Source organism: Corapipo altera, unplaced genomic scaffold (genome assembly GCF_003945725.1).
Source record: "Corapipo altera isolate COAL_440 unplaced genomic scaffold, ASM394572v1 67, whole genome shotgun sequence".
Lineage (NCBI taxonomy): Eukaryota > Metazoa > Chordata > Aves > Passeriformes > Pipridae > Corapipo > Corapipo altera.
In genome coordinates, this window is record NW_020884906.1 from 1,671,612 (window position 1) to 1,695,063 (window position 23,452).

The 23,452-nt window shown below is 45.9% G+C and overlaps 1 protein-coding gene across 19 annotated transcripts in view; it reads right to left on the minus strand.

The window, feature by feature from the left end:
- The window catches only part of FBRSL1 (fibrosin like 1), a 508,705-nt gene that overhangs the window by 277,148 nt on the left and 208,105 nt on the right, over positions 1-23,452 (minus strand). For 17 of the 19 annotated variants that reach the window (XM_027652110.1, XM_027652119.1, XM_027652114.1 and 14 more), the window contains one exon: positions 8,073-8,174. The exons of the other annotated variants lie outside the window; for them this stretch is intronic. In XM_027652110.1, coding sequence (XP_027507911.1) covers positions 8,073-8,174 — 102 coding nt within the window. The remainder of the gene's footprint in view (positions 1-8,072; positions 8,175-23,452) is intronic. 19 annotated transcript variants of the gene reach the window in all.

Sequence of the window (23,452 nt, forward strand, 5' to 3'; positions counted from 1 at the left end):
CAAATAATGAGAAAAGTAATCAATCGTGGCTGCAAATATAAGAAATCTTAGTGGAAGTTTAACTTGGCATCTGCCCAAAGCTGAAGAAACCTCCTTTGACTGTGAATGAGGGCTTGTCTGGCAAGAGCAGTTACTGGGGCAAGTCTTCAGCTGGAATGACTTACCCAGGCTCTTACCTGCAGGACAGGAGCACTCACATGGAGGGCTGGCAGAAAATCCTTATTCTCAAAATAGTGTATTTGCTGTTTGGGTCTGTTTTCTGCCTGTTGGAAGGTCCTCAGGCAACAGGGGACAGTGGTCACCATGGCACCCAGCCAGCCACATCCCTGTCAGCGCTGCACCCACCAGCACAGCACCTTTGGTTCACCCAACACCAAACCCAAACCAGCCCTTACCACTGCAACCCAGGCACCGCAGACAGCTCGTCCTGGCCCTCAGACAGTGCCTGCAGAAACCACTGCTGGCAGGGAAGGGGCTGACAGACACACAGCTCAGAGACACCACTGTCACCCCACCTGGCCAGCGCTCTGCAGCCAGAGGCAGAACAGCTGCCACATCATTGTGCCCTTCCCAAAGCCTTTGTGTATGCAAACCCCAGCACAGCACGGAGAAGTGGGAGATGGGGAGCATGAAATGTCAGCCCTCCGAGTATGGAATGCCAGAGTATGGAATGCCAGAGTATGGAATGCCAGCCCTACGTGAGAGCAACCCCAAGCACTCCCTGGGGAGGGCAGGGGCCCTCCCTGCCCGGTTTGAGCCCTGCCTTTGTGCCTCTTCCAGTGTTCTTTGGAATACCCAGGGTTTCTGAGGGAGGCTGTTACTAGTTAGGGGCAAAATGAGTGTGGTCTGTGCATTTAATGACGCATAAGTGGAGCTGCACTGCTAGATGGCATTTGTGCTTAAAGATAAATGGCTTATAATATTTTGCAGATGATGTGCCTCTTTTACAACTAAAGGTTTTTGGTTCCTTTTAAGCCCAAGGTTAAAAACAAAACCAGACAGCACAGACATTTCAGTTATGTCACAGAGTGAATTATTTCTACCCTGGGATAGCTCTCGTGTTAATTACACTGGATATAAAAAAATACACCTTTCTGGCAGCAAAGGCAAAATCTGACTGCTGAAAGACTCCACTATCCCCCCCACTGATGCCCTTGAGAGTTTGAGTTGCACTGCAACCTGCAACTGTATTCAAAAAATTTCTTCCTATATTTCTGATTAAAATGGTGATTGCAATTTAGAAAAAAAAAAATCATGACAAAATCTCACCAATAACCTGCAGCAGGTTTTCCAAGATTGTCTATTAAACTGACAGGAAAAGTTATTTCCCTTGTATAAATACAAGCATGGCCTTCCACTGCTCTCATGATGCAAAGGAAATCAAGACACCCTCTGTTCACTTTCTTAAATCCATTGGGTTACTTATTGAACTAGAAAGACAGCAGGAAGGGCTTTAAAATCCAGTAATAATCACAGTAATAGGGCACCTCAAGCCAATTCCCCTCTCTCAATGGGTCAAGCAGGTTTCAACTTGGATCTTTTGTATCCTTGATATAAAAACTAACTATAAGGGGATTAAGTTAAAAGCAGATGATGGCAGCACAACCACAAAACTAACTCGTTTGTAGTGGTTTTTTCCCTCCTGTTTGGCAAAAGACCTAAATTAACATATTCCAAAAATGTCAGGAGTTCATTCCTGCTTTTCTGACATATGCCACTTTTGTTGGCTGAAACCTGAAGTGTATCAAGTACCTCCCACTCAGGTGTTTTCAGCCAATAGCTACTCCTTTCTGGGCATAGGACAGTTCCCAAAAACAGCCTCCTACCACTGCTGTTAATCCCATTCTAGAACATGCCCAGTGTCCCCCGAGGAGCCCCCAGCGGAGGAGGGAACTGAGGCAGATTTCCCAGCTCCTACTTAGTGCCCAGTCCTGCCTTGCCAAATCACAGGCCCAAAGTTACCATAGAGCCCAGTGCCACAAGCCTGATTGGCTTGATTATCACTCAGCTGAGTTAAGCAGCAGCACGTACAGAGATGTGATTTTTAGTTCTGTTTTATAGCATTTGTTGAGGATGAAACTCAGCTCAGCTGTACCCACCTTCCACTCTTCCTTGGTGGCCCCAACCCTGCAGCCAGGGAGGACTGAGGCACGTGGAAGTGTGGGTGTTTACCCTCCACTCAGTCATTTATGGAAAGTTCAACAACAGAATATGGGTTCAACTTTGAACATCAGAGAAGTCCAGTTGTATTTCCTTTCCAAGCAAGTCCCTTATAAAACTCAAATGTCTTGGAATGGCAGGAGTAAGTGGGGAGGAGGGCAAAAAGGGCTAAGGGCAGAAGATATCCCAGACCTTAACACAGAGTCTCTTAATGCAATTAATTTCCACAACCACACTCCTGTCTGCTGATACAATGAGTTCAATCAACTTGGCAAAGGTCACACAGTGCATCTGATGTTCACTGAGATTAGAAACCCAGACCTGACAAGATAACCACAACACATGATGAATGACTTGGATGTCGTGCGAAACTTGAATGTGTTCCTTTCTTAATTCACTTACTTTATTATGTTGGCTAAACAAAGAGGGTTATGCTTAGAAACACTGCAAAACCAGTTCAGTAACACATCCAACTACACAAGGTCTGAACATCTGTAACTGGCTTGATAAGCTACAGAACAGCTTCCAACCAAGACACTTGGATACCTGCAGCTCGTGGTCACAGACAGCAGAAGGAAGGTTGGTCACTGACCAGGAACAAAGAACTGGGTACAGTCAGTCAGGATCAACATAAAAAGACCTCACCCTTCTGAAACACAGAGAACCTACATGACTGCTGTTGCCATTCAAACCATCACCCTCTGCCAATTTACCAAAGCCTTCTCCAGACCTTCTTCCTTCCCAGCTATGTTTCACGGCCTGAAGCTTCATGCAAGTCATTACAACTTTGCTTGTCATTTGTGCAGCAGCAGTTTTCATGCAAGCATTTGGTATTTCAAGGGACACTCAAGATAAAAGCAGACAGAACGCTGAAGGGACGGGAACTTCTGCCTCCAGAAGAATGTGACTTGCAAGTTGTCACGATCCTTCCATGTATATTCAAACCAGTTTCCCAAGACTCATGCTCTTATTCCGCTCTTCCAACTGCGGGTCAGATTCCAGCGTTACACACGGGGAACGATGCACAGCATGTGCCACAAAGAGTTTGCAGCCCACACGTTGCTACCCCAGGCCTTCCAAAAACCTCCTTCAACCCACTCAGTAACATCCCTGATCGTGGCACTGAGACCTTCCTGACCTGAGACACGCCAAGCTCTGCTGTGGCACTGCCACCCTGCCCGGAGCCAAGAGCAGGCACCAGAGTTTACAAAGTGGATAAACACGGAGCTGTGGAGCAACTGTAGCCCAACTCTCACTTCAGAGGCTCTTTTGATTGTGCTTCTGGCAAGGTACTTCAGCCTGAGGCACAGGGAAGGGACCTGCAGCTTCGTACCCTGCTGCTGCTCTAATCCCCGTGCCCCAGGAGGGGAAGTGTGTCACAGAAAGCAGGAGGGAAAGGGGGAGACAGTGCCTGTGATGGCACACAAAGAAAAGCAGATCACAGGGAACTGCTTGAATCAGAAATCACAGAAGTTATTTTGTATTCATCTACCAGAGAGAGAATTTTATATCTAGTCTATACAATATGCTAAACGCTTATCAAAGAACATTTAGAGAGAGGAAGATCTCTGCATTTCCTAAAAGACCGCTTTTCGTTTATTATGTTTAAAGAAAAACAAACAAACATATGAGGATAGGATGATGGAAAATTAGAAAAGATAGCCTGGGGGATGAGAGGTAAAGGCTCTGAACAACTTAGTAGCAGCGCTTGCTGGTTTTATGCACAGCTGAAGCCAATCCCTTGAAAAGGAGAGTTTTGACTCTTAAGTGGCCAGCACCTCTTGCAACATATTTCCTAATCAGCGAGTATTTATGGTCGATATTTTATATTTCCAATTTCCCCCTAAGGGCTCGTGAGAAAGCAGCACACCTGCCAACCTTTTCAGCTGGGCCAATAATTGCCAATTTGCTCTTTGCCTTAGTATATCACTCAATTTAGCCCTGGCTGTGCCCTGCATACATCCTCATTCATCTCTGTGCCCCCATGACAATTAGAGTGTTAGCTTCAGCTAACTAGGGCAACTATTCTACTAGGGTTGGAAGACAATTATTAGTCTATTTTCCCATCTTGTGGCAACAAAATTGAGAATCCATGACAATTACATTCAGCAATTCTGCACTCTGCCGCCTGTTCCCCCTCCTTGCCCCCACCTTCCGAATATTTCAAATTATCACAGCTCTACTACCACATTCAAATTTTCCATGTTCACAGGGAGTGAGGCTTCTATTTAAATGATAATGAGGGACGATCCATTCAATTTAGTGAGGGAGAAAATCCATTAAAAAGCAGGCAGTTCTTAAGCTGATGGGTCAAGAAAAAGATAAAAACCTTTTTTTCAAGCCATTGTACAAGGCTCTGTGTGGATTTCTGGACTGTTCAGGACATCAGAAAAGATTAGGACAATTATGGAACATGGGGAAAACCCAAAACAAAATGCCCAAGCCTTCCACTTTTACTTGGGTCAACACAACAAAATAGCAATATGGCTTATCCAGCTCTTAATTCTCTGGCAACTTCCAATTACCTCACTATGAAAGACAGCAGAGGAAAATCCCATTTTGGGAGAAGGCTGTTGACTCTGTGTTGGTTGAGAGTACATGTGTAATAGGGATGTCAGCTCTATAGTAGTTTTTAAGTGAGTTTTATATCAACATTGGGAACATAAATAAGTAGCAGGTTCCCATCCCCTCTCCACACCATAAAACCTGGGCTAAAACTTCACTGTTTTCCTGCTCTGAAGTTTCATCATCCCGAAGAAGAGCCCAGCCTCAACAAATCAAACCTCTGCAGCCAGAGATGATTTCACTAGATCATAATAAGCGCTTCTTTTCCCCCCGATGACCCATAATAAATGGCACTCAGTGTAATGTCTGGAAAGACTTACTACACGAGCCAGACAATTACTGTCTTAGTATGAAATTGTATCATTCTCTCCCCACAGAAGTTTCACTTGTGGCAAAGGAGCAGCAGGATGCTCTGGGGTTTGTGGTGGACAGACTGATGGCTGTTTGTGTGGGCACAACAGAATCAATCCTCTGCTTCAGTTTTCTTTGGAGTGCAATTATTTCACGACAGACCAGGCCACCTCTTGACTTCACGGTCCATTAGAGACTAATGACATGCACTAATGTAAATAAAGAACAACTTGCTGGCATCCCACTGAACGAGTCACCTGAGGAACAAACGGCACAGGGGAGCTGAGCTGCTTGGGCCTTTGGAATGGGGAAGGATGGTGGAGCCAGAGGGAGGACTCCCACACTCCTGAGGTGGCAAAGCTGAACGCTGTAGGTGACACTTGCACACACACACATTCCCACCACACCTGCTGTGTGCTACCACCCAGCAGCCAAACCTGCCACCTCCTGCCTCATTTACCCCTTTGTTCGCCCAAGTTAATGGGGAAAGAGACGGGAGGGAAAGGCAGTATAAAAAAACAGGCCAAATGCACCAAGGAACAGCAGGAGAGTGAGAAACAGCCCAGGTGCCTCTTGCTGCAGAGCATCCATCTGCAGGGACACTGCCATGCGCTGAAGCCCCGTTTGGAACCACTAACCACAAGGAAACACTGACCCTGTCTCCCCTTTCTGTCTTCACTGCTCTGTGGCTTTCTGATCCTCAGTGCCACATGTAAGGAGCTGTGCCAGTCCAGTGGCACCCCAGCTATATGGACAGTGTGCTGGGACTTACAGCTCCAGAGCCAACAGGGACCAGGTACGGCTGGACAGAAATCCTGCAGGAATCAGCACTCAGGACAACATCATCATCTTCTCTGCCTTTCCCTGCTCCCTCTCTACAAGACAACAAGTCTGCTGCCTTATCCCTTTGCACAGAAATGGGGAAAACCATCTGATTGCACCCGTGGGACTTTCTAAGGCTTTCAGACAGTCGCTAAATAGGCTACAGAACATGTACCAGTACGCAAGGCAGCTTTATACGTAATTAAAGCTAAATTGCACTCATCGAATAATGAACGAAAAGCATTCTGTGATTCATGAACCTCACTTTTCAAACTGTTTAATTACTAATTTGAAAAATCCTCATTTGCAATGGGTCACCAGGTCACGAGAGCAGCTTCAGTGAAGCCCTGAAGTGTGCTCCGGCCTCCAGGCACTGCCCAACTGTCCCCGTTGACTAAAAAAGAACAGAGGGCCTATTCCCCCCTGAACTGCACTGGCTGCTGAACAGGCTTTGAAGATTTTGCAGGAATTAGGCCCTCAGAGTCAATTCCTACAGGCTCAGCCTGCAACTCTGGGGGGGCAAAGGGAAAGGAGGAGAAAAAAACCTGGGAGTGCGTCGGCTCAACAAGGGAAGTCTCCAAGACCACTTAACGCTTTGACCTGTGCTAATCGCCACGTGGGAACGTGTCATTCCTTCCCTGTGGCCCCACGTCACAGCACAGCCACGCTGCCAGGAGCCCCTGCTCACACACCCACTGGGTCACAGCACAGCCACGCTGCCAGGAGCCCCTGCTCACACACCCACTGGGTCACAGCACAGCCACGCTGCCAGGAGTCCCTGCTCACACCCCCACCGGGAGCGGCCCCGGGGAGGGAAGGAGAGAATCACACCACTGTATGCAGATATAACATTACGATCATTGTGGACTGACAGCCTGGCCAGAGACGCCCCGCAGGCAGGGGGGGTTTGTCCCCGGGGCCCCCCCCAGGCTGCCGTGCCCCCGCCGCGGCGCGTGGGTTCCCCGTCCTGGAAGCAGATCACAGGACATGTTATTTTTCTCTTCCTCCCACCGCGTCGGCTGTTTACAGCGCCCCATTCACACTCCAAACATGTAGAGAGAATTTTCCCCCATCACATTTCCCTGTCAGAGCTGTCAAGCCGAATCCCGCTTTAATCTGCCAAAAGCACTTTTCTGCTGACATTTTTAATAAATACTTTCAGCTTTTAAACACATTTGTGGGAGCCATTTTTTCCCCTTTTTCTCCCTTTTCCTCCCGTAGAATGGGCTCTGAAAGCCTTAATAGCAAATACATTACACTTATCAAAGGCTTTCCCCCTCTCCCCTTTGCATCCTGAAGCGGAGGTAGTGTTTTCAATTTTAAAGCTAAATTAACTGTCCAATTGAATTTAGCTGGTGTGAGCCGTTTTCTGTGACAGGTTTTAGTTATGAAGCATATTTTACATTAATAGAACTCAACATGAAAACCACTCGCTCTGGGATTTCTGTGGCTTGCCATTGAAATGGCAAATTTAATATTTCAGACATGCTCGTGCCAGCGTTTGATTATTGTTCTTCATTTAAATCTCTCCTAACGGGAAAGGTCCTAATTAGTAAAAAATCATGTTTTAATGAAGGCGAAATGCTAATTGCTAACACAAAAAGCCTTCATATAAAATTATCCCAGCACTGCCATTGATTTCTTGGTGACTCAAAAGCCCATTTGTGTGTTTACACACTAGGGCACCGTTTGCTTTTGTTTTATCATAACATTTCACTCAACATACCATCGAATTTCCTGAGAGAAAGACAGCTTTCCCCCAAAAAACCTCTCATATCTCAGAGGCAGGAAGCATAAAATTAGATGAACTGACTTTGCACCCAAACTATGTGATTACGTGCAGCAGCTAAACCCAAAGATACTGCAAAAAGCCTTTTAACACAACTTCTTTAGGAAAACAAAACAAAACATCAAGCCACTCTTCCCCGAGGAATAACAATTCCATTTTGTTTTCCCATCTCTGATCTTTCGCTTATCATATTATTTGCACCATGATTATAGTGTTTGCAAGGCAGCTCAACCACTTATGCCGTAACACTCAATCATGACATAAAAAAAAGTTATTACACAGTGACCTCTGGATGCCAACATTTGTTCAGCAAGATTTATGAAAAGCCATGTCAGCAGCGGGAATTGCTGCAATGAAGCGATGCTTTCTCCTGAATGGTACTTACATCACTGAGACGGTCCCTTGAGCTGCTCCGCTGAGAGCTTGTGGCCTCCCTGATGCTGTCTTCCTCGCTATTTCTGCCACTTCTGCTTGTAGGGACCTTCATCTAGAGGGAGAAGAAGGAGGGGGAAAAAGGAGATTTTCAAGCACTGCTCTGCCACCTGTTCCCGAGGTTGCCGACAGCAGTTTAGTCAAAGTTTCACTCCTACGCCCACGGCACAGAGGAGAGGTCGCCTGTGAATGCATGGAGCTTCTCTGCAGTTGTGCTTGACCACGTGTGTCCATATTCCTTTCCACTAACACGTGAGGGAAGTGGTGCTTTTGGCACTCCTGGAGGCGGGCAAGGCTGTGCCAAAGTCCTTGGGCTGAGGTGAGAGGGGAGCAGACGGACAAACCCCGTCCCTCTGCTCCCAGCACACCGTGGTTGTGACACTGGGGTTTCACTGGTGCCTGTTGGTGCTGGGCCACTGTTGACCCCACAGCCAGGTCACTGCTGACCCCACAGCCAGGTCACTGCTTCCCAGCCCACAGATGTGCCCTGGGGCCACCCCAGTGACTGCGCTGGAGGTTGGGACTGGCACAGCGGCCAGCGAGAGACACCGGCCTGAAACAACTTGCTTGGGATACCACAAGGAATTTGAACTAATGCAGGATTAACTCTTACAGCCAAGGCTTGTTCTCTAACTGCTACATCATCCTACTTCCTTCACCTGAAGTTGAGCTCGTTTTTGGATTTAAGTGAGAGAGGCAATGTTTGAAATCACAGCAACCTCCCTGCTTACATCTGCAAAGAGTGTTACAGGGGGAGGAGAGGGGTAGGATAGATGTCATTCACAGCTTCATTCCTGGGCTCATTTACTAACAAATTATTCTGCTAATTCCCTTGTGAAATATTGGGTGGAAAGAAGTGTTTAATTTATTAATAGGTTCTATTCATATCAGTTTGGTTCCATTTAAATTACACTATTTAAAATGTCGGCTTGTACAAATTGGTATGTTTAATGGTAATAAAATCCCTTTGTTTCTTTCTGTCCCATTTCCTGGCGGTGTCAGTGGCCAGCAGGGCTTGCTCGTGGTGCTGATATAACCCCCCCAGCCCTGCCCCTGTGGCACAAGGCACCAGGCTGGCTGGGCACACTGCCACAGCACGGGCACTGCAACCTGAGCCCCGGGAGCACACTGATCCCTGCACTGCCATGGATGTTCGACAGCACTGCCAGCCAAGTGCCCCACAGCCTCTTCATATTTCAATACAGTGTTCAGGGCACTATATGGAGAATGAACTTCACTCATGCAGAGTACCAAGCCCTGTACAGGCTTGGGCAGCAGAAGACAGGGAAAGTATTGTGCTCATGTCCAAGCAACAGTAAATTGCTGATTGAAGTCCTTACTCTGCATGCCTTTCTGCCACTTTACACCTCACCAATTCACTTTCCTCCACAGGATAAGACTTTTAGACTCAGATACATCAAAGCCCTAGAAGTAAACATTTGCTCATGGTCACCCCATCGCACAACCACCACTCCCAGCACAGTGCCCTGTCTCGCTCACCGTAAGCCACCTTTCCAATATGCTGCCCAGCTGCAAACTTTTATCAAGACCAGTATTTCATCTTTGCTCCTACATCAAAACGTTCCAAGAGCACAGCAATGAGAGCTGAACCCTCCTGCGAGCTGCTGGAAGTGTTTCCAGCCAGCAGTGAGTTTGCATTTGCAACCACCAGCACCACACATTTCTCTGCAGGAAACAACCCACTCGAAATGCATCGTGTTCAGTCCGTGCTGTCTGTTTCCTTAATAAACAGGTCAACAACATCAAACACAGAAATCTAACTAGGCTACATCAATCACATTTTTAATTCCACATATAATTAAGGAAATTTGGTGAGATTTTTTTTTTCCCTAAGTATAAAATTATTGTCATTCACTTACTTTATTCTTTTTTAGGTCTTTATTAACCAATTATTACTTCAGCTATCCCATTATCTTGCCTAGGATTGACGCCAAGCCAATAAGACAAGTGGTAATATCCCCTTAATTACAGCCTTTCAAAAACACTGGCACACCAGCTTTCTTCTGTCATCTGGGTCTTCCTACACATCATCAAAACCCAACTCCACTGGTTCCCAGCTATCAGGCAGCTCTTCTGAAACCCTTGGCTGTAAAGGATCTGACCTGCCAATCTCAATGCTTCCAGACAGCAGGTGCTTAGTTTCTGCCTCAAACAGGAACCACTTAACCATTACAGAACAGAATTACAATTTCCCTAATACAGTGCAGAAATCCTGTTGAATTCTGCGGCTTTCTGATTTCTGATCCATAACCTTAACCCTCCCACCTAGGAACACATCAAAGCTTGTCAAGATTATTACATTTCTGACCTAAACAACTCCTAGACGGTTGCAAATTAAAGGAAAAATAAATTACACCAAATCCTTCCACCTTCCCGAGTGCAAATGGTCACCAGAATTAATTCAAAAGGACTAAACTGCCAGCTGTTTAAAGTTAGCAAAGACTCACCCAACCTGTTACCAGACTCGAACCTTTTGCTGTTTTTCTTGAGTTACAGTCAGCTCCAAACACCACCTGTTTCTTTTCTCCAAATTTCATTAAAGGAAAACTACACCTACACCCACAGTAACAAATTGAGACAATTTGACCTGACAAGGTCTTGCACGGGCAAGCAAATTAGAAGCATCACTGCTGCCATTAACCTTTCCAAGTAAATATCAATTATTAAACTTGCTGCACTACCTCTGTCCCCAGTTTGCTGCTGTGAATTAAGAGGGTCATCAGCCTTTTTGACAGATCTTGTTCATTTACACCTGCTGCCTGCCAGCAGGGGAGCCCGCACACCCGCGGCCCCAGCGCTCAGCCAAGCTGCCTTAATTCATCAGTAATTACCCTAATGAGCCGCATGCAGGACCCAACGAGGAGGACGAGTTGTTCTGCTAAATGGATGCATTGGTTTCAGGGGCACTCTCAGCAGACCTGGGTATGAGCAAACTGGACAAAAGCTTCTTTCCCAAAGCTGCCACTGACTCTGCTGCTTGATTTCTAGTGATTTTCTCTGGGTGTTCTTGCTTGAGTTCCAGAAATTCCTCCTGACCACGTTCCCTGATTGAGTTTTACTACAAAAACTAGTATTCCTCTCCCTTGGAAAGGGTCATTACTGTTTCAGAGACTGCAGTGGCTCTGTGGGCCAGGGGAGAGGTGGGTTCCCAGCCCTGCTCCCAGCCCAGGGATGTCACAGCTGCCTCAGCACAACCAACTCCCCAAGTTCATACACAAAACATAATCCTCTCCTAGCACACACTTACAGAGACAGAGACACAGGCATTACTGCAACACCCACCCCCAGGGTTAAACACCTCAGGCAGAGGAGGCAAATATCCTATGGAAACACAGGCTTGGGAAGGGCAGGGCCACCTGGGAGAAGCTGCCTTCCCAACTTGGACAGTGTCTCAAAATACTCCCAATGCCCAAAGCTCAGCAAAGAGGGGCTTGGAAAGGTGCTCCTTACACTTGTCTCTTGAGGGCTGGAGGTGGGAGGGGATCTGTTTGTAAATCCAGGCTGACTTCTGAGTCACCTCAGGAAAGCTAAACTGGAACAAAATAAAAAAGGCACAAGGAGACAATTACTGGTAATTTATCTCTTCCAAAGGCCAAATCCTGTCCTCATCCAAACACTAAGGCAACAAGACATTAATGTCCATATATATGCATTGAAACATTGAATAGGTGCTGAAGTTTTACTCAAGCAGAGTCTGTTTCATCACTGAAGTTAAGGGAATTCTCCAAAAGCATTAATTAAACCCAAGGCTGCTTAAAAACCAGACCAACGCAGTCTCCCACAAGATAAATAACACCCCTGACCCACCACACACTGCAGAAGAAAGCTGGCAGCAGGCAATCCTGGCTCCCTGCAACAGCTACAATCCAGCTTTTACCAGGAATGACAGATCTTTGTTTGAGACAGTGGAAGAGAGTTTCCAGCTCCGTGGGAGCGGGCCAGCAGTGCAGACAGGCCTGGCTCGGTGGGGAAGGACTGGGGGCAAGGCACAGAGGGTTTGTAAGGCCAGGATCAATCTGAATGCTGCAGGTGCTCATGGACAGTCCCAAGCCACGTTCAGAGCCAAGAATTATGAACCTTGCGCTGTTGGACATCATGTAGCATGATTAAATATCATAACTCATCCTGGTAATAACTCCAGCTCTCATTAAAGTCCAGTTCTGCTATCCTGGAATGCTGCTGCCTTTCCATCTCTCCCATCCAACTTCCCCCTCCCTATTTTTGCCCGTGGAGCAGGGGTGGAGGGAATATGTGAATGGGCAGAACGGGTCTTGCTTCCCCCTAAAAGGGCTTTTTCATTACCTCTACGCTGGCTCTCAGCCCCTGCTTTTTAATCATAATAGATCAGCCTGCTCTCCATTCACTTAAGCTCTTCCCATGTCAGAGGAAGGCACGTTTTTTATTTGCCGCACCTATTTTCCCATCACGGGCACGCCGCCCCTGCTCATTATTAATAAATACACTTCGATTTATCACAAGCTCCATTTGAGTGCCACGGGGAGCCCGGGGCAAGAGGAGACAAATTCTTTTCTTAAGTTGTTCTGAAAGGTGCTGGGCTCCCCGACCCTCACCCCCATTAACCCAGCACAGCTCGCGCGCTCCTACTGGGAGCTCCACGCCTTGCGCGGCGGCAAACTCGGACTGATCTTGTGCCATCTCAATATATTTGTTCATTATCTTGCGCACACACAGAAGCATTTGGAAATGTACTCGGGGCACAGGCCAAATTGAATCATCTGCCTTCATTTTCCACACGATCTGAAGCTACAGCTGCTACAACAGGCTGTGGGATTTTTATTTTCCTTCCTTAACAGGGTTGGTTTGTTGTTTTTTTTCCCCTCGCTCTTAAAGTCGCAGCGGTCTCATTTTAAACCCCTTGCTGTTGGGCTTGGGTTTGTGTCTGTTTTATACAAAGCGGGTCTTGCACACACACAGGGTGGGAAAAGAAATTCCCAGCAACCTCCCTCTGTGCTGTTCTGAAGGAAAGACAGAAAGCAGCAGCCTCAGGGAGAGACATAATTGAAATATTCATCTCCGAGATGCCTGTTCTGGTAGCTCAGATGGGTCTATTAATCCACAAATCCTCTCACCTCTGCCAGTGGACAGGCACCGGCATGAATGGCACCCACCTGCTTTCTGCTACACTTTGGAGCCAGGAATGGTACCATGAAAAGAAAGCAGCCCTTCCAGATCAGATGGGGCACAGAGCTCCACGCAGCACTGAGCCAAGCTGTCCCCTCTCAGGAACACGTTAACTTCTGAGAAAGAACTGTAATTCCTTTTCAAAGCTTTTGAAGATCAATTTTCATTTGTCTTGAGAGAAAGGACAGACCAAACACAACCTCTGGATTTAGGATTTTACTGACTTCACGGCAAATCTATTTTGGCAGAAGCCACTTGGAGATAAGTGGGCACAGCTGAGAGGCATCCAAGTCTCAGAGTTTAGGTCCAAGCTTTCAGATCACCAGCGACAGGGATGAATCAACCTTATCATGCTCATCTATCTAAACTAATGCTGCTGAACACCACTTTACATCTCATCAGCATGTAATGACTTTATCATCTGCTCTGCCAAAGGACCCTTTTCCAACTGTTTTCTACAGGGTCAACCTAAGGAAGAAAAAATTTTCTGCGGGTAACATTTCCTTCCAACACAGACCACGATTTCACATGGCTACAGGAGTTGTTAAGGGCAACCATTCCAAAAACTTATCAAAGCTAATTGTATGGCCTGTCTCCTTCCCAGCAAACAAGAAAATTATGCTTCAACAGTATTTTGTGAAGACTTTTTTTTTGCTAACATATGCTTGCATTTTATTATCAACTCCCAGATAAGCTCATGTTTCTCTGATAGACTATCAGTGGTAGCAACTTTCTGCAGCACGAGCCAGTGAACTGCCTTAATAAATACAAATGGACAATTTAATTAAAATATATTGGAGACTTGGAAAAAGTACTATTTGTGGACGAAACAGTCTGTTAAGGGATTGCATTCAAGACTAGTTCAGTGTACTTTAAGCAGGCAACAATAAGTGGCAGTCAAACATACTGCACAGAGCTCTACCCCAATGATTAAAGACCACGCCGAAATTATAAACGTCTGTTTTCCAGAAGGGGGGAAAAAAAGTCACCCAGTTGCCTCTGGTTTTAATGCTTGAAGCAAAACAAACCATTTGGCTTTAAAAATGTACTTCTTTAAACCTGAAAAGACCCATGTATCAAAACAAGGTGGAATCAGCTAAACACATTACTTCTGATTTGTTTCCTTGAAAATCCAGCCTTAATGCATTCTAACAAAATTTATCTATCCCAAGCATACCTCATAATGAGATCAACTGGGAAAAATATCAGGCTTGTTTGTATATTTTATACTTGCTCTAACTTGGCAGTTTGGAGATTATGTATTCCCCAGGTCCCTCCTTAAATCGTTTCACACGCTGCAATTTGATTTTCTTTGCTTGCCCTTTTCCACAATTTTTTTTGATACATTTTATTGAGCTCAGGCTCAGAGGGAAACGTTTCCATTGAATTAAGGGTGCAATCATTTTTTCCCCCTCTAAATAAGGACATATGGCGTAGAAAGCAATGCTATGGTCCAAGTATTTTATGATTGAAGTAGGACTCATTTTAAAAAATGACAGTAGCATCAGGTTGGATTAGAGTAGTTTTTCTAATTGGGTGGTGCTCTTGTGGAGGCTGTGATGGGCTATCTTGGCCATAACTCATTTTAAATATGACGTGTCCGTTTTTACTCACTGTGATGAAGAAGAAAACAGCAGCAGTGTTATGATACTGAGGGAAAACTAATTTTTTTTAGCATTCACTCAGAAAGTTCCATGATGTCTCCAAGGTTGCTGTTTATACATTTACCTGCTATGCAGACTTCTGGTGTCCAACCCCGGCTTACCAGTTTCCTCTGCCTAAATTACTTCAGTATGCCAGGCAAGCAGTCTGTAACACAGTGGTTAATTTTGACCTCTCCCTGGGATGCAGAGAGCTTGAATTAATAGTAGCAAAGGATTTCTGTGCTCAGACCATCCAAGTCAGACGCTACAGCAAGGCAAGTACAACAACTCACTGTAATAAAAAGTATCATCAGTGAAGAATCAAAATATTTAAAAGCTATTGATAGTTTCTCAGCTACTGGAGCAACACTGACTATTCACTAACAACCTAACTTCACATCTTAAAGCTTGCAACTAAACATGAGGGTCACCTCCCATTTCTGAGACCAAACGAACCCCAAACTCCTTTGGTACGGGCAGCTACCTTTGCAGTTTTTGGAAGGACTGCTGGATGGTGCTGTGATTAGCCAGGGCAACATCCTGCACTGAGCTCAGCTTCAGCTCACAAAGAGACACTTCTGCAGGTCTGGTGCCATTTCTAACGAGGGAGTTTGATCTCACAGAGTTTGATCTCACAGATGTTGAGAGGCGTAGTCCAAAGGGCCGGCCAGTGCCCTCGGGGCCTGGGGAAGCCTTTCCCCCCAGTGCCCAGCACCGCGGGGCTGTATGGAGCTGAGGGGCTGTATGGAGCAGCAGGGCTGGCTTTTCTGCAGCCCTGGAACCACTGCAATGATTTTTCACAGCTCCTGGGCTGGCAGGTGGCCCCGGCTGAGGAGCAGAGCCGGCACTGTTCCCCACACGGCCCGCGCTCCCGGGATCAGGAGCCTCGCCGAGACGCGAGAGCTAATGCTTATTTTGGAAAAAAGCTGGTGCTTAAGCAGGCAAAACTGCTCGATTTTACAGCTGCCATCAGGCCTGCATAGCAAACTGCACTCTGCATGCCCCCAGCCGCACTTGGCAGATGGCAGCAGACAGCTGGGGAAATCTGGGTTTGACATACGTCAGTGATAAACTGTGTCAGCGCAGCCTTGCCTGGGCTGCAGCGAGAACGTGTGTGCAGGAGTGAGACTGGGACTGCTGAAGGGGAAAGAGCATTCCCAGCCAATTTAACTAAAACCTGCCTTCCACAACAGGGCAGGCAGACGGCACCTCCGAGCCCTCGGGGCTGGCTGGAGAGGCAGGCAAGGCAACACGGGGGGAGGTACTGGGCTTGCGTGGCAAGGTTTTGGTAGCAGGGTGGCTTCTGTGAGAAGCTGCCAGAAGCTCCCCCTGTATCCAATGGAGCCAATGCCAGCTGGCTCCCAGATGGATCCGCTGCCGGCCAAAGCCGATCCCATCCATGATGGTGGCAGCACCTCTGGAATAACTTGGTTAAGAAAGGGAAAAAGCTGCTGCCCAGCAACAATTGCAGCTGGAGAGGGGTGAGAATATGTGAGAGAAACAGCCCTGCAGACATCAAGGTCAGTGAAGGAGGAGGAGAAGAAGAAGGTGCTCCAGGTGCTGGAGCAGAGGTTCCCTGCAGCCTGTGGTGAAGACCATGCTGAGGTGACAGGTATCAAGGAGTAGCATCCAATAAATACTCCATGAGAGAGCTGAAAGCCTCTGAGCCTCTTACAAATAAGATCTGTAACTTCAAGTTTCACATAAAGATGACTGGAACCCGTGGTTCTCATTTATAAAATGCCATCCAATATGCATCAAATGGGAAGTTGATTTGGCACATTTTTTGGCGATGGGAAAGAAATGGATACACTGAAGATCAGCTCAGAACAGATCATCAGAATGAGCTCAGAACAGACACATCAAGTGTCACCAACACCAGTGCAGGGGACCATAGTGAAGGGATCCCTGCAAGGGAAGCAGGATGGAGGTATGATTGACTGAGCAACCCCTCAGCAAGGAGAGAGCTGCTTTCAGCTGGAGCCAATGGACTAAATTAGGCTGAGCTTACACAATGCTTTTAAACACCATGTAGGAGGCAATCAGAACTGACAGCTTTAACACTGCTGCCATCTATGCATACAGATACCGTCTATTAAAGGCTAATATCAACAGCTGTGATGTTCAAAGCAAAAGCAGATTTAATATACATATTAAATTGTCCAAAGCTGCAGGAGATGTTTCAAAATATATTAGGAAATTCAGCCAAGAAGAATATCTCTGTATATCACAGTATTTCTCTTCTGGTAACACTACTCACCAAAATCAAGGGCTTTGATTTGAATACAAAAGGTGATGATAACCATCAAAAATGATTTTAGTAAAAGAAGATCCCAAAAAGCAAGGTAAACACATTACTAATTATGTCAGACAGGCAAAGCACTCAATGCAGTTCTGCTTCAACCTTGAGAAGAAAACAGACTCAGTCTTCTGATAGCTAAAGGAAGATATCAGACAACACTTGCTAGAAACAAAGTCCAGCGTGCTGCACAAATGATAGGATAGGAAACGTCACACAGATGTTTCAACCCATCTTGGAACAGCCAGTGAGAAAACAGAAAAGAGACAAGTATTGGAGACATATTTCAAAGGAGCCACTAGAGCTGGCTGGGCAGCTATAGGCACATTGCTGTGACACCAGGCTTGAGCAGGAGAAGGAAAAAAAACCCAGAACTTGATTAAAGTGACTGAATTGAACTATTTCAGCAAGGTTTTCTGGAAAACTAATCTTCTTGAATACTCCTGGTTTCATTTCTTTGGTAAGTCTGGTTGAAAAGGAAACTGGAAAAATATGACAGATTTAGGCTTCTTCATGCACTCAATACTGCAAGACATTCTGATAAAAATTAGCGCTATATAAATATCAATAAAGTGTGTTTTAAGTTGGGAACATATCAGCTGAGTTCTCAAAAAGTAGTGTCAATAAATAACCATTAATGTTTGCTACAGAAGGTATGAGGATTTAAGGAAGGTTTGCAGTTATTGAATAGTCCCATCAATATCTGAAAGAAATATTATCAAAGCCGCTGCAGATAAAATTCATATATGCCAATAACACCTATTTAGAATAAATAAGGAAGAGGAGGGGAAGGCAGTTTTAGGCAGCAGTTTGGATTCTTTGGAAAACACACCCCAACAGGAAAAACATATCCCAAAGCAGAGCTGTGACTATGAGGGATGAAGGTGGTCACCTGCAGCTCCTGCAGGAGAGAGACTGTGCTGCCACACAGAGCTGGTTGGGAAGAGCTGGGAGGTGGCAGTGGACAAGCATCTCCATGTGACCTTCCTGTGCTACAACCAAAGGGAACTAATCCAACCCCTCAGCAAGGGAAGGGAGGCCACTTTCTCCTGGATACATTGACAGCAGTGATTGTGCAAAGCCTCCCCAGCACCACAGCAAGGCACAGCTCTGCTGAACTGACACAGCACAGTCCAACCCGGGGGGCAAACTTGGACAGCTGTCCTGAATTGCTCCAAATCCTTCTTATGGGGACCACAGAGATCAACCAAACCACCATCAGAAGAAGCAAAAACTGGCAGCAGCTCTCCAGGTGTGATGCAGGTCCCACTGCAGGTCCCTCCTCACCTAGAGCTGGGCACAGGAGCTGTCCCCTTGCTGCTGACCAACAGGGAAGGAAATTCTGGAATGGCAGCCTTCAAACCCCAGGGGGTCCTTGCCCGTGGTTAAAGGCAGAGACAAAAGCACCCACATTCTTGCTCAACAATTCACTGAACTCCTCCAAGAGTCCCATGTGAAAAAGCTGTGCTTAGTACAGCCAGGCTTCAAACTCATTACTAGGACTGTGAGGCACCACAATAACACAATTAAAACACCACCAGATGTGTGTCATATAATACATGTTAAAAAAAGAAAAGACATACTGTGTGCAGATACAACAACAATTTGCTGTTCAAATTAATTCAGGAATCAGTACCATCCCTATAAACCCAATATATAAAACATATGCTACTGTAGGCATGCATAAATGGCATGCAATTTTTTCCAGATAAAGCCACATGTGCAAATAATAAAGTAAAGTGAAAAAAAGAAAAGAAACCAAGTAAATAAATAAATACAAAGGCTGCCCAGGGAATAATGGATTTTGCAGAAACTGCTGTCAAAGATCACAGTGCTGAGCCGAGCCCCAGCCCTGAGCTGGTCCCCTACCCCCAGCAGCACAGTCCCACCCTGGCCTTGGGCCACTGCAGCAGGGAACTCACATGGAGTGGGAATGGACACCAAACAGAGACACCCAGGCAGGTTTTTTGCCCAGCACTGGGTGAGGTTAAGCTGCAGTGGCACAGTTCAACCCCAGAGGCCCCGGCCTGACATCGCGTGCGCTCAGCGTCCCACAGACCAGCCCCCAGTCACGTCCCTCCGTATCTGAGACCCCGTAAAACTGGGAAGGCTCCAGTGTCACAGCAGCTGAGGGAAGTGCTGGCATTAAAGGCACGAGAACCAGCACTTCAGTGCAGAGGGAACTGATGGCTGGTGGGCACGAGCTGTGGTGTGATGCGGGTTTAGCAAAGCAGAGACAACCCCATGCACGTCACCATGAGTGGTTTTATTCCAGCTTCTACCTTGTTCTAGTCAGACCCACAATTTGCTTTTAGTACTAATTCAAACTCTACAAAACCACTCCTTGAACTCTGTCCAGACTTCCTGGGATCTGTCCTTTCCCTGGCAGAAGTCTTCACCCCCCAGCTAGCTGTGTCTCGTCTCTCAGGGGCAATGGAGAGCTTCAGTTCAGTCCCAACAAGAGCCAGGGCCATTTTCCCCAGGCTCCCTGCACCAGCAGATGAACCAAGCCACTCTGGCAAAAGTTAGAGCAAACCTCACACCTCTGCAGGTCCGGAAAGCAAGTCCCTGGCTCTGCACTTGAAGCAGAGGCAACCTGACACATCAGTGCTGTCTGGTCGTGATCACCCATTGTGATCAGTCAAGACATTAGTGTTGTCAAGGAAACTTCCAGTAAGCCCATGAGCCCCTACACCACCAGGGCAAGTTTCTGATTTGAGAAAAGCATTATAACTACCAGAGCAAGCACAGCCAGCTCCACAAAGAAACACAGAAGCAATTTCCTCTAAATGCCCAGGGGACATCCTGTTTGCTGTTTGACATCCTGAAGAAAACAAAAATCCAAGAATAATTAGAGCTGAAGCAACTAAGGTGAAACCCTTTGGTAATTTTCAGCCCTGAGTAACTATAAAGGGGTGGCAATTATTTTAGTTAATGATCACTGAACTTTGAGATTAATGTTCACAGCTGAGGAAGGGGAAGCAGCTCTTCAGGAGGAAGCACTGCTGTCAGGCTGAGCCCAGAGCTCCTTGAAAGAGCTGATGATACTTGCTACCATCAAGGGACACAGGGCACTACCCAAGGATGCAAGGAACTAAAGCAAGCACAGAAAGCTCAGTGCAGATGGACTGGAATCCTGCCCTATCTTCTTCCTACAGATTCCAGTGCTTTAGGGTGGAGGAAAATCCTTGTTGTTGGCCCAGACTGTACTCTCATGATGTGCAGCACAAGAGTGGCCTGGCAGTAAACTATATATTCCCTAAAACTGTGGGGTTTAAAGTTTCTCACTCACAAAAGGACTGTCTGAAACTCTGTGGCTTTGATTTAGCTCAAAGGGCAAACTGCAGAGGTAACCACCAGGCAGGAACTGAAGGTTATCCAGCTGGTCTGAACTGCTCCCAGTGAGGTGAGGCATCCTCTCCTCATCGATTCTGGAGAGAAAAACGTCACTGGAACCTTCCAGAAAGGAGTCAGGCTGTGCTGGGGGATGAGCTGAGTCCAGAGCAGGGAAAACCTGCTCACAGCAGGCCCAGAGAAACGTGACCCGTTGTACCTGCACCACTGCACAGAGGGCACAAAGGCTTGTCAAGCCCCAAAATAAACAAGTCCACTAATGCAACTAAAAGCCTGTTTTGAAGTTGATTTAGACCACTGCAAATGCTTGTCAAGTTTTAAGCCAAACCTTCTTTTGTTCAGGTTAAATAAGTTATCAATCAGTCTAACTTGAACTGGAACAAGCAGCTTCTGAAGCAAAATTAAAGTAACAGCCCGGTTAATTGAGCCTGCTGCAGTCCTTCCCAGAAGGATAGTCTTAGCTTCAGGAAATACTCATCTTCCTTGTCACATTTGGTGCTGAGAGGTATTTTTAACAGTAATAAGCATCTGCTCTCTCTACTTGTTCAGTGGGAAAGTCTAGAATTATATACACAGCACCTTAGAGGACACAGTAATAGCAAGATGCATTTATTAATGATCCTACTAATATTTCCTGAGAGCATCTCCAAATACTCTGCAAATGCCCATCAAATTTAAACAGCAAGGATGCACAGTGGGTACTTTTATCATCCCTTCTTGGAAGGAGTGAAAAGACCAGGTGGCTTTGGGAACATCAAGCAATGGACCTTCAATAAGACTAGGACTATGAAAAAAACTGGATGGCTCAAAGCATTGCAGCTTTTAATAGCAACCATCCTGCATTTGAACCACAGATCATTCTCCACGGGTGACACGTAAACAAATATTTCTTAGAACGAAAGTATAAATGTTAACGGAGTAGAGCTTGTTGAGAAGGCAAAACAAAGGAATTGCTGCTTTTTTGGATGCTGCATGGAAACCCTGAACCTCCACAGGAAATATTTTAGTTAAAAAGAAGCACAGCATGAAAAAAATGAAGCCATCGGGTAAGGCAGGTTTTGTGGCACAGGGGTGAGGGAGAAAACCTTTGTGGGGAGATTCAGGACTGCTCTTGATTCATGGGTCAGTGAGGTTTTACTGTGGGGAGAGGGACCTGTGTGTGAGTGCTGCCCAAAGGCAGGAGGCTTTGAAGGGCCTTAGAGACAGATTTGGGAAATGACCAAGGTCTGTCATGCCACGGGATCTTTACAAGCAGCAGTGGGCCCCAGACCTGCTGTAACCAGGGAGAACAAAACTGAAAGCTCAATCCAAAATTCAGCAGAAGGACTTCTCCCAACTGTAGATTTTCCTGTAAGAGCGGGCGTGGGGGAAGGAACAAAGCCCAAAATAACAAAATTCACCAAGGCAGAACTTCGGGTAGAGCTAAATAACCAAGTAATTATCCACATCTTTAACGTTCCTTTGTTGCTGCCTGCAGATGAGCAGCAAGAGAACAATAGAAGTAGCAAGTGGGAATGGCCAAAGCCTCTAAAATATTGATACAAAAATTGAACATGTCTCCTGGAGATGTGAAAGTGGTCTCACATGGAGCTTTTGTGCTAATAGCTGTCTCAGTCGACATGCAAAGTCTTTATAACAGCACATGTCTAGATACCACTGCGGTATAAATATCCTTGCTCAAAACACTTCACCTTACTGCTACTCACCCTGTACCTGACAGCTTCCTATTTAAAACACTATTTCTGCTAAAGGAAACCATTAACAGAGGGCTAAAGGAAACAATCTTATTCGCTGAACCAACACTGTTGTCTCAGCAAAACAAAGCAATTAACATCTGAGTTCACAGGAAAATATATTAGCACAACAGATGCATGTGCATGTATTTCGGCCCTTTGGTAAAATGCGCTGTTTTGGGGCCAGATGTTTCTGCTCCTGCCAAAGAAGAATCCAGCTGCATCAAGCTGTGAATATTTCTTCTGATCTGTCAAAATCTGCTATGAACTAGAAGAGAAAAAAACAGAACTGAAGTTTGAAATAGAAGCCTGTTTTCCACTGGGGATTTTACCACCATCTGTATTTTAAAAGCTTTAGTACGACTTGACAGAGTCAGAAAAAGTTTGCAGCACAATAGGTAAAGCACATTGAAATACCATTCAAGAAAGGTTTCTGGTAGAGTTGAAACATATGGTAAAAGACTAGTTTTGTGCATTTTTCCCCTTAAAAATCAATTTATACTTATTAGTTGGATTTACAACATGTTTAAATTGTATGGCCTTTTTTGTAATGTGCTGCCATTATGAGCTGAACTCTCATTATTGAGATGATAGAGCAATATTGAATTACTGGGCAAACAAGGTCCTTTTTCAAAAACACCACAGCGATTGCTTTTCTCACGGTTTCTAAAACCAGGTGTTGTTTTTTCTTTCATTAACAGAATTACTATGGATTTGCACTGATGCAAGAGTAAAATCATATCCTTTTCCTGAAACCATAAAAAAGGAGCCAAAATGGAAACAGAATAGCTAAGCAGAAAACATGAAAGCACCTCGTAACACCGCTGAGTTCACAAACTGCGCCACGTTTGTCAACACTTGGTGCTGTCCTTCCCAAAAATCCTCCCCCCAGCATGAGCAGCACGCTCCCACCTCCCATGGAAAAGCCTGGAACTCGTCTCACAGACACCTCTGTTGTTTTATTCCTGCCCCAGGGAGAGCACAGCAGCAGGAGCAGGTTCGAACAGCGACTCGAGTGAGCGGCTGCACCATCATCTTCTGGCGAGTCCTAGAGCCGAGATTTTCTGAAGTGCCTCCCATAACTTGACTCCTAAAGGTGCTGAGATTCCAATCTCTCATGTTCTATCCTCAAAGCTTCAGC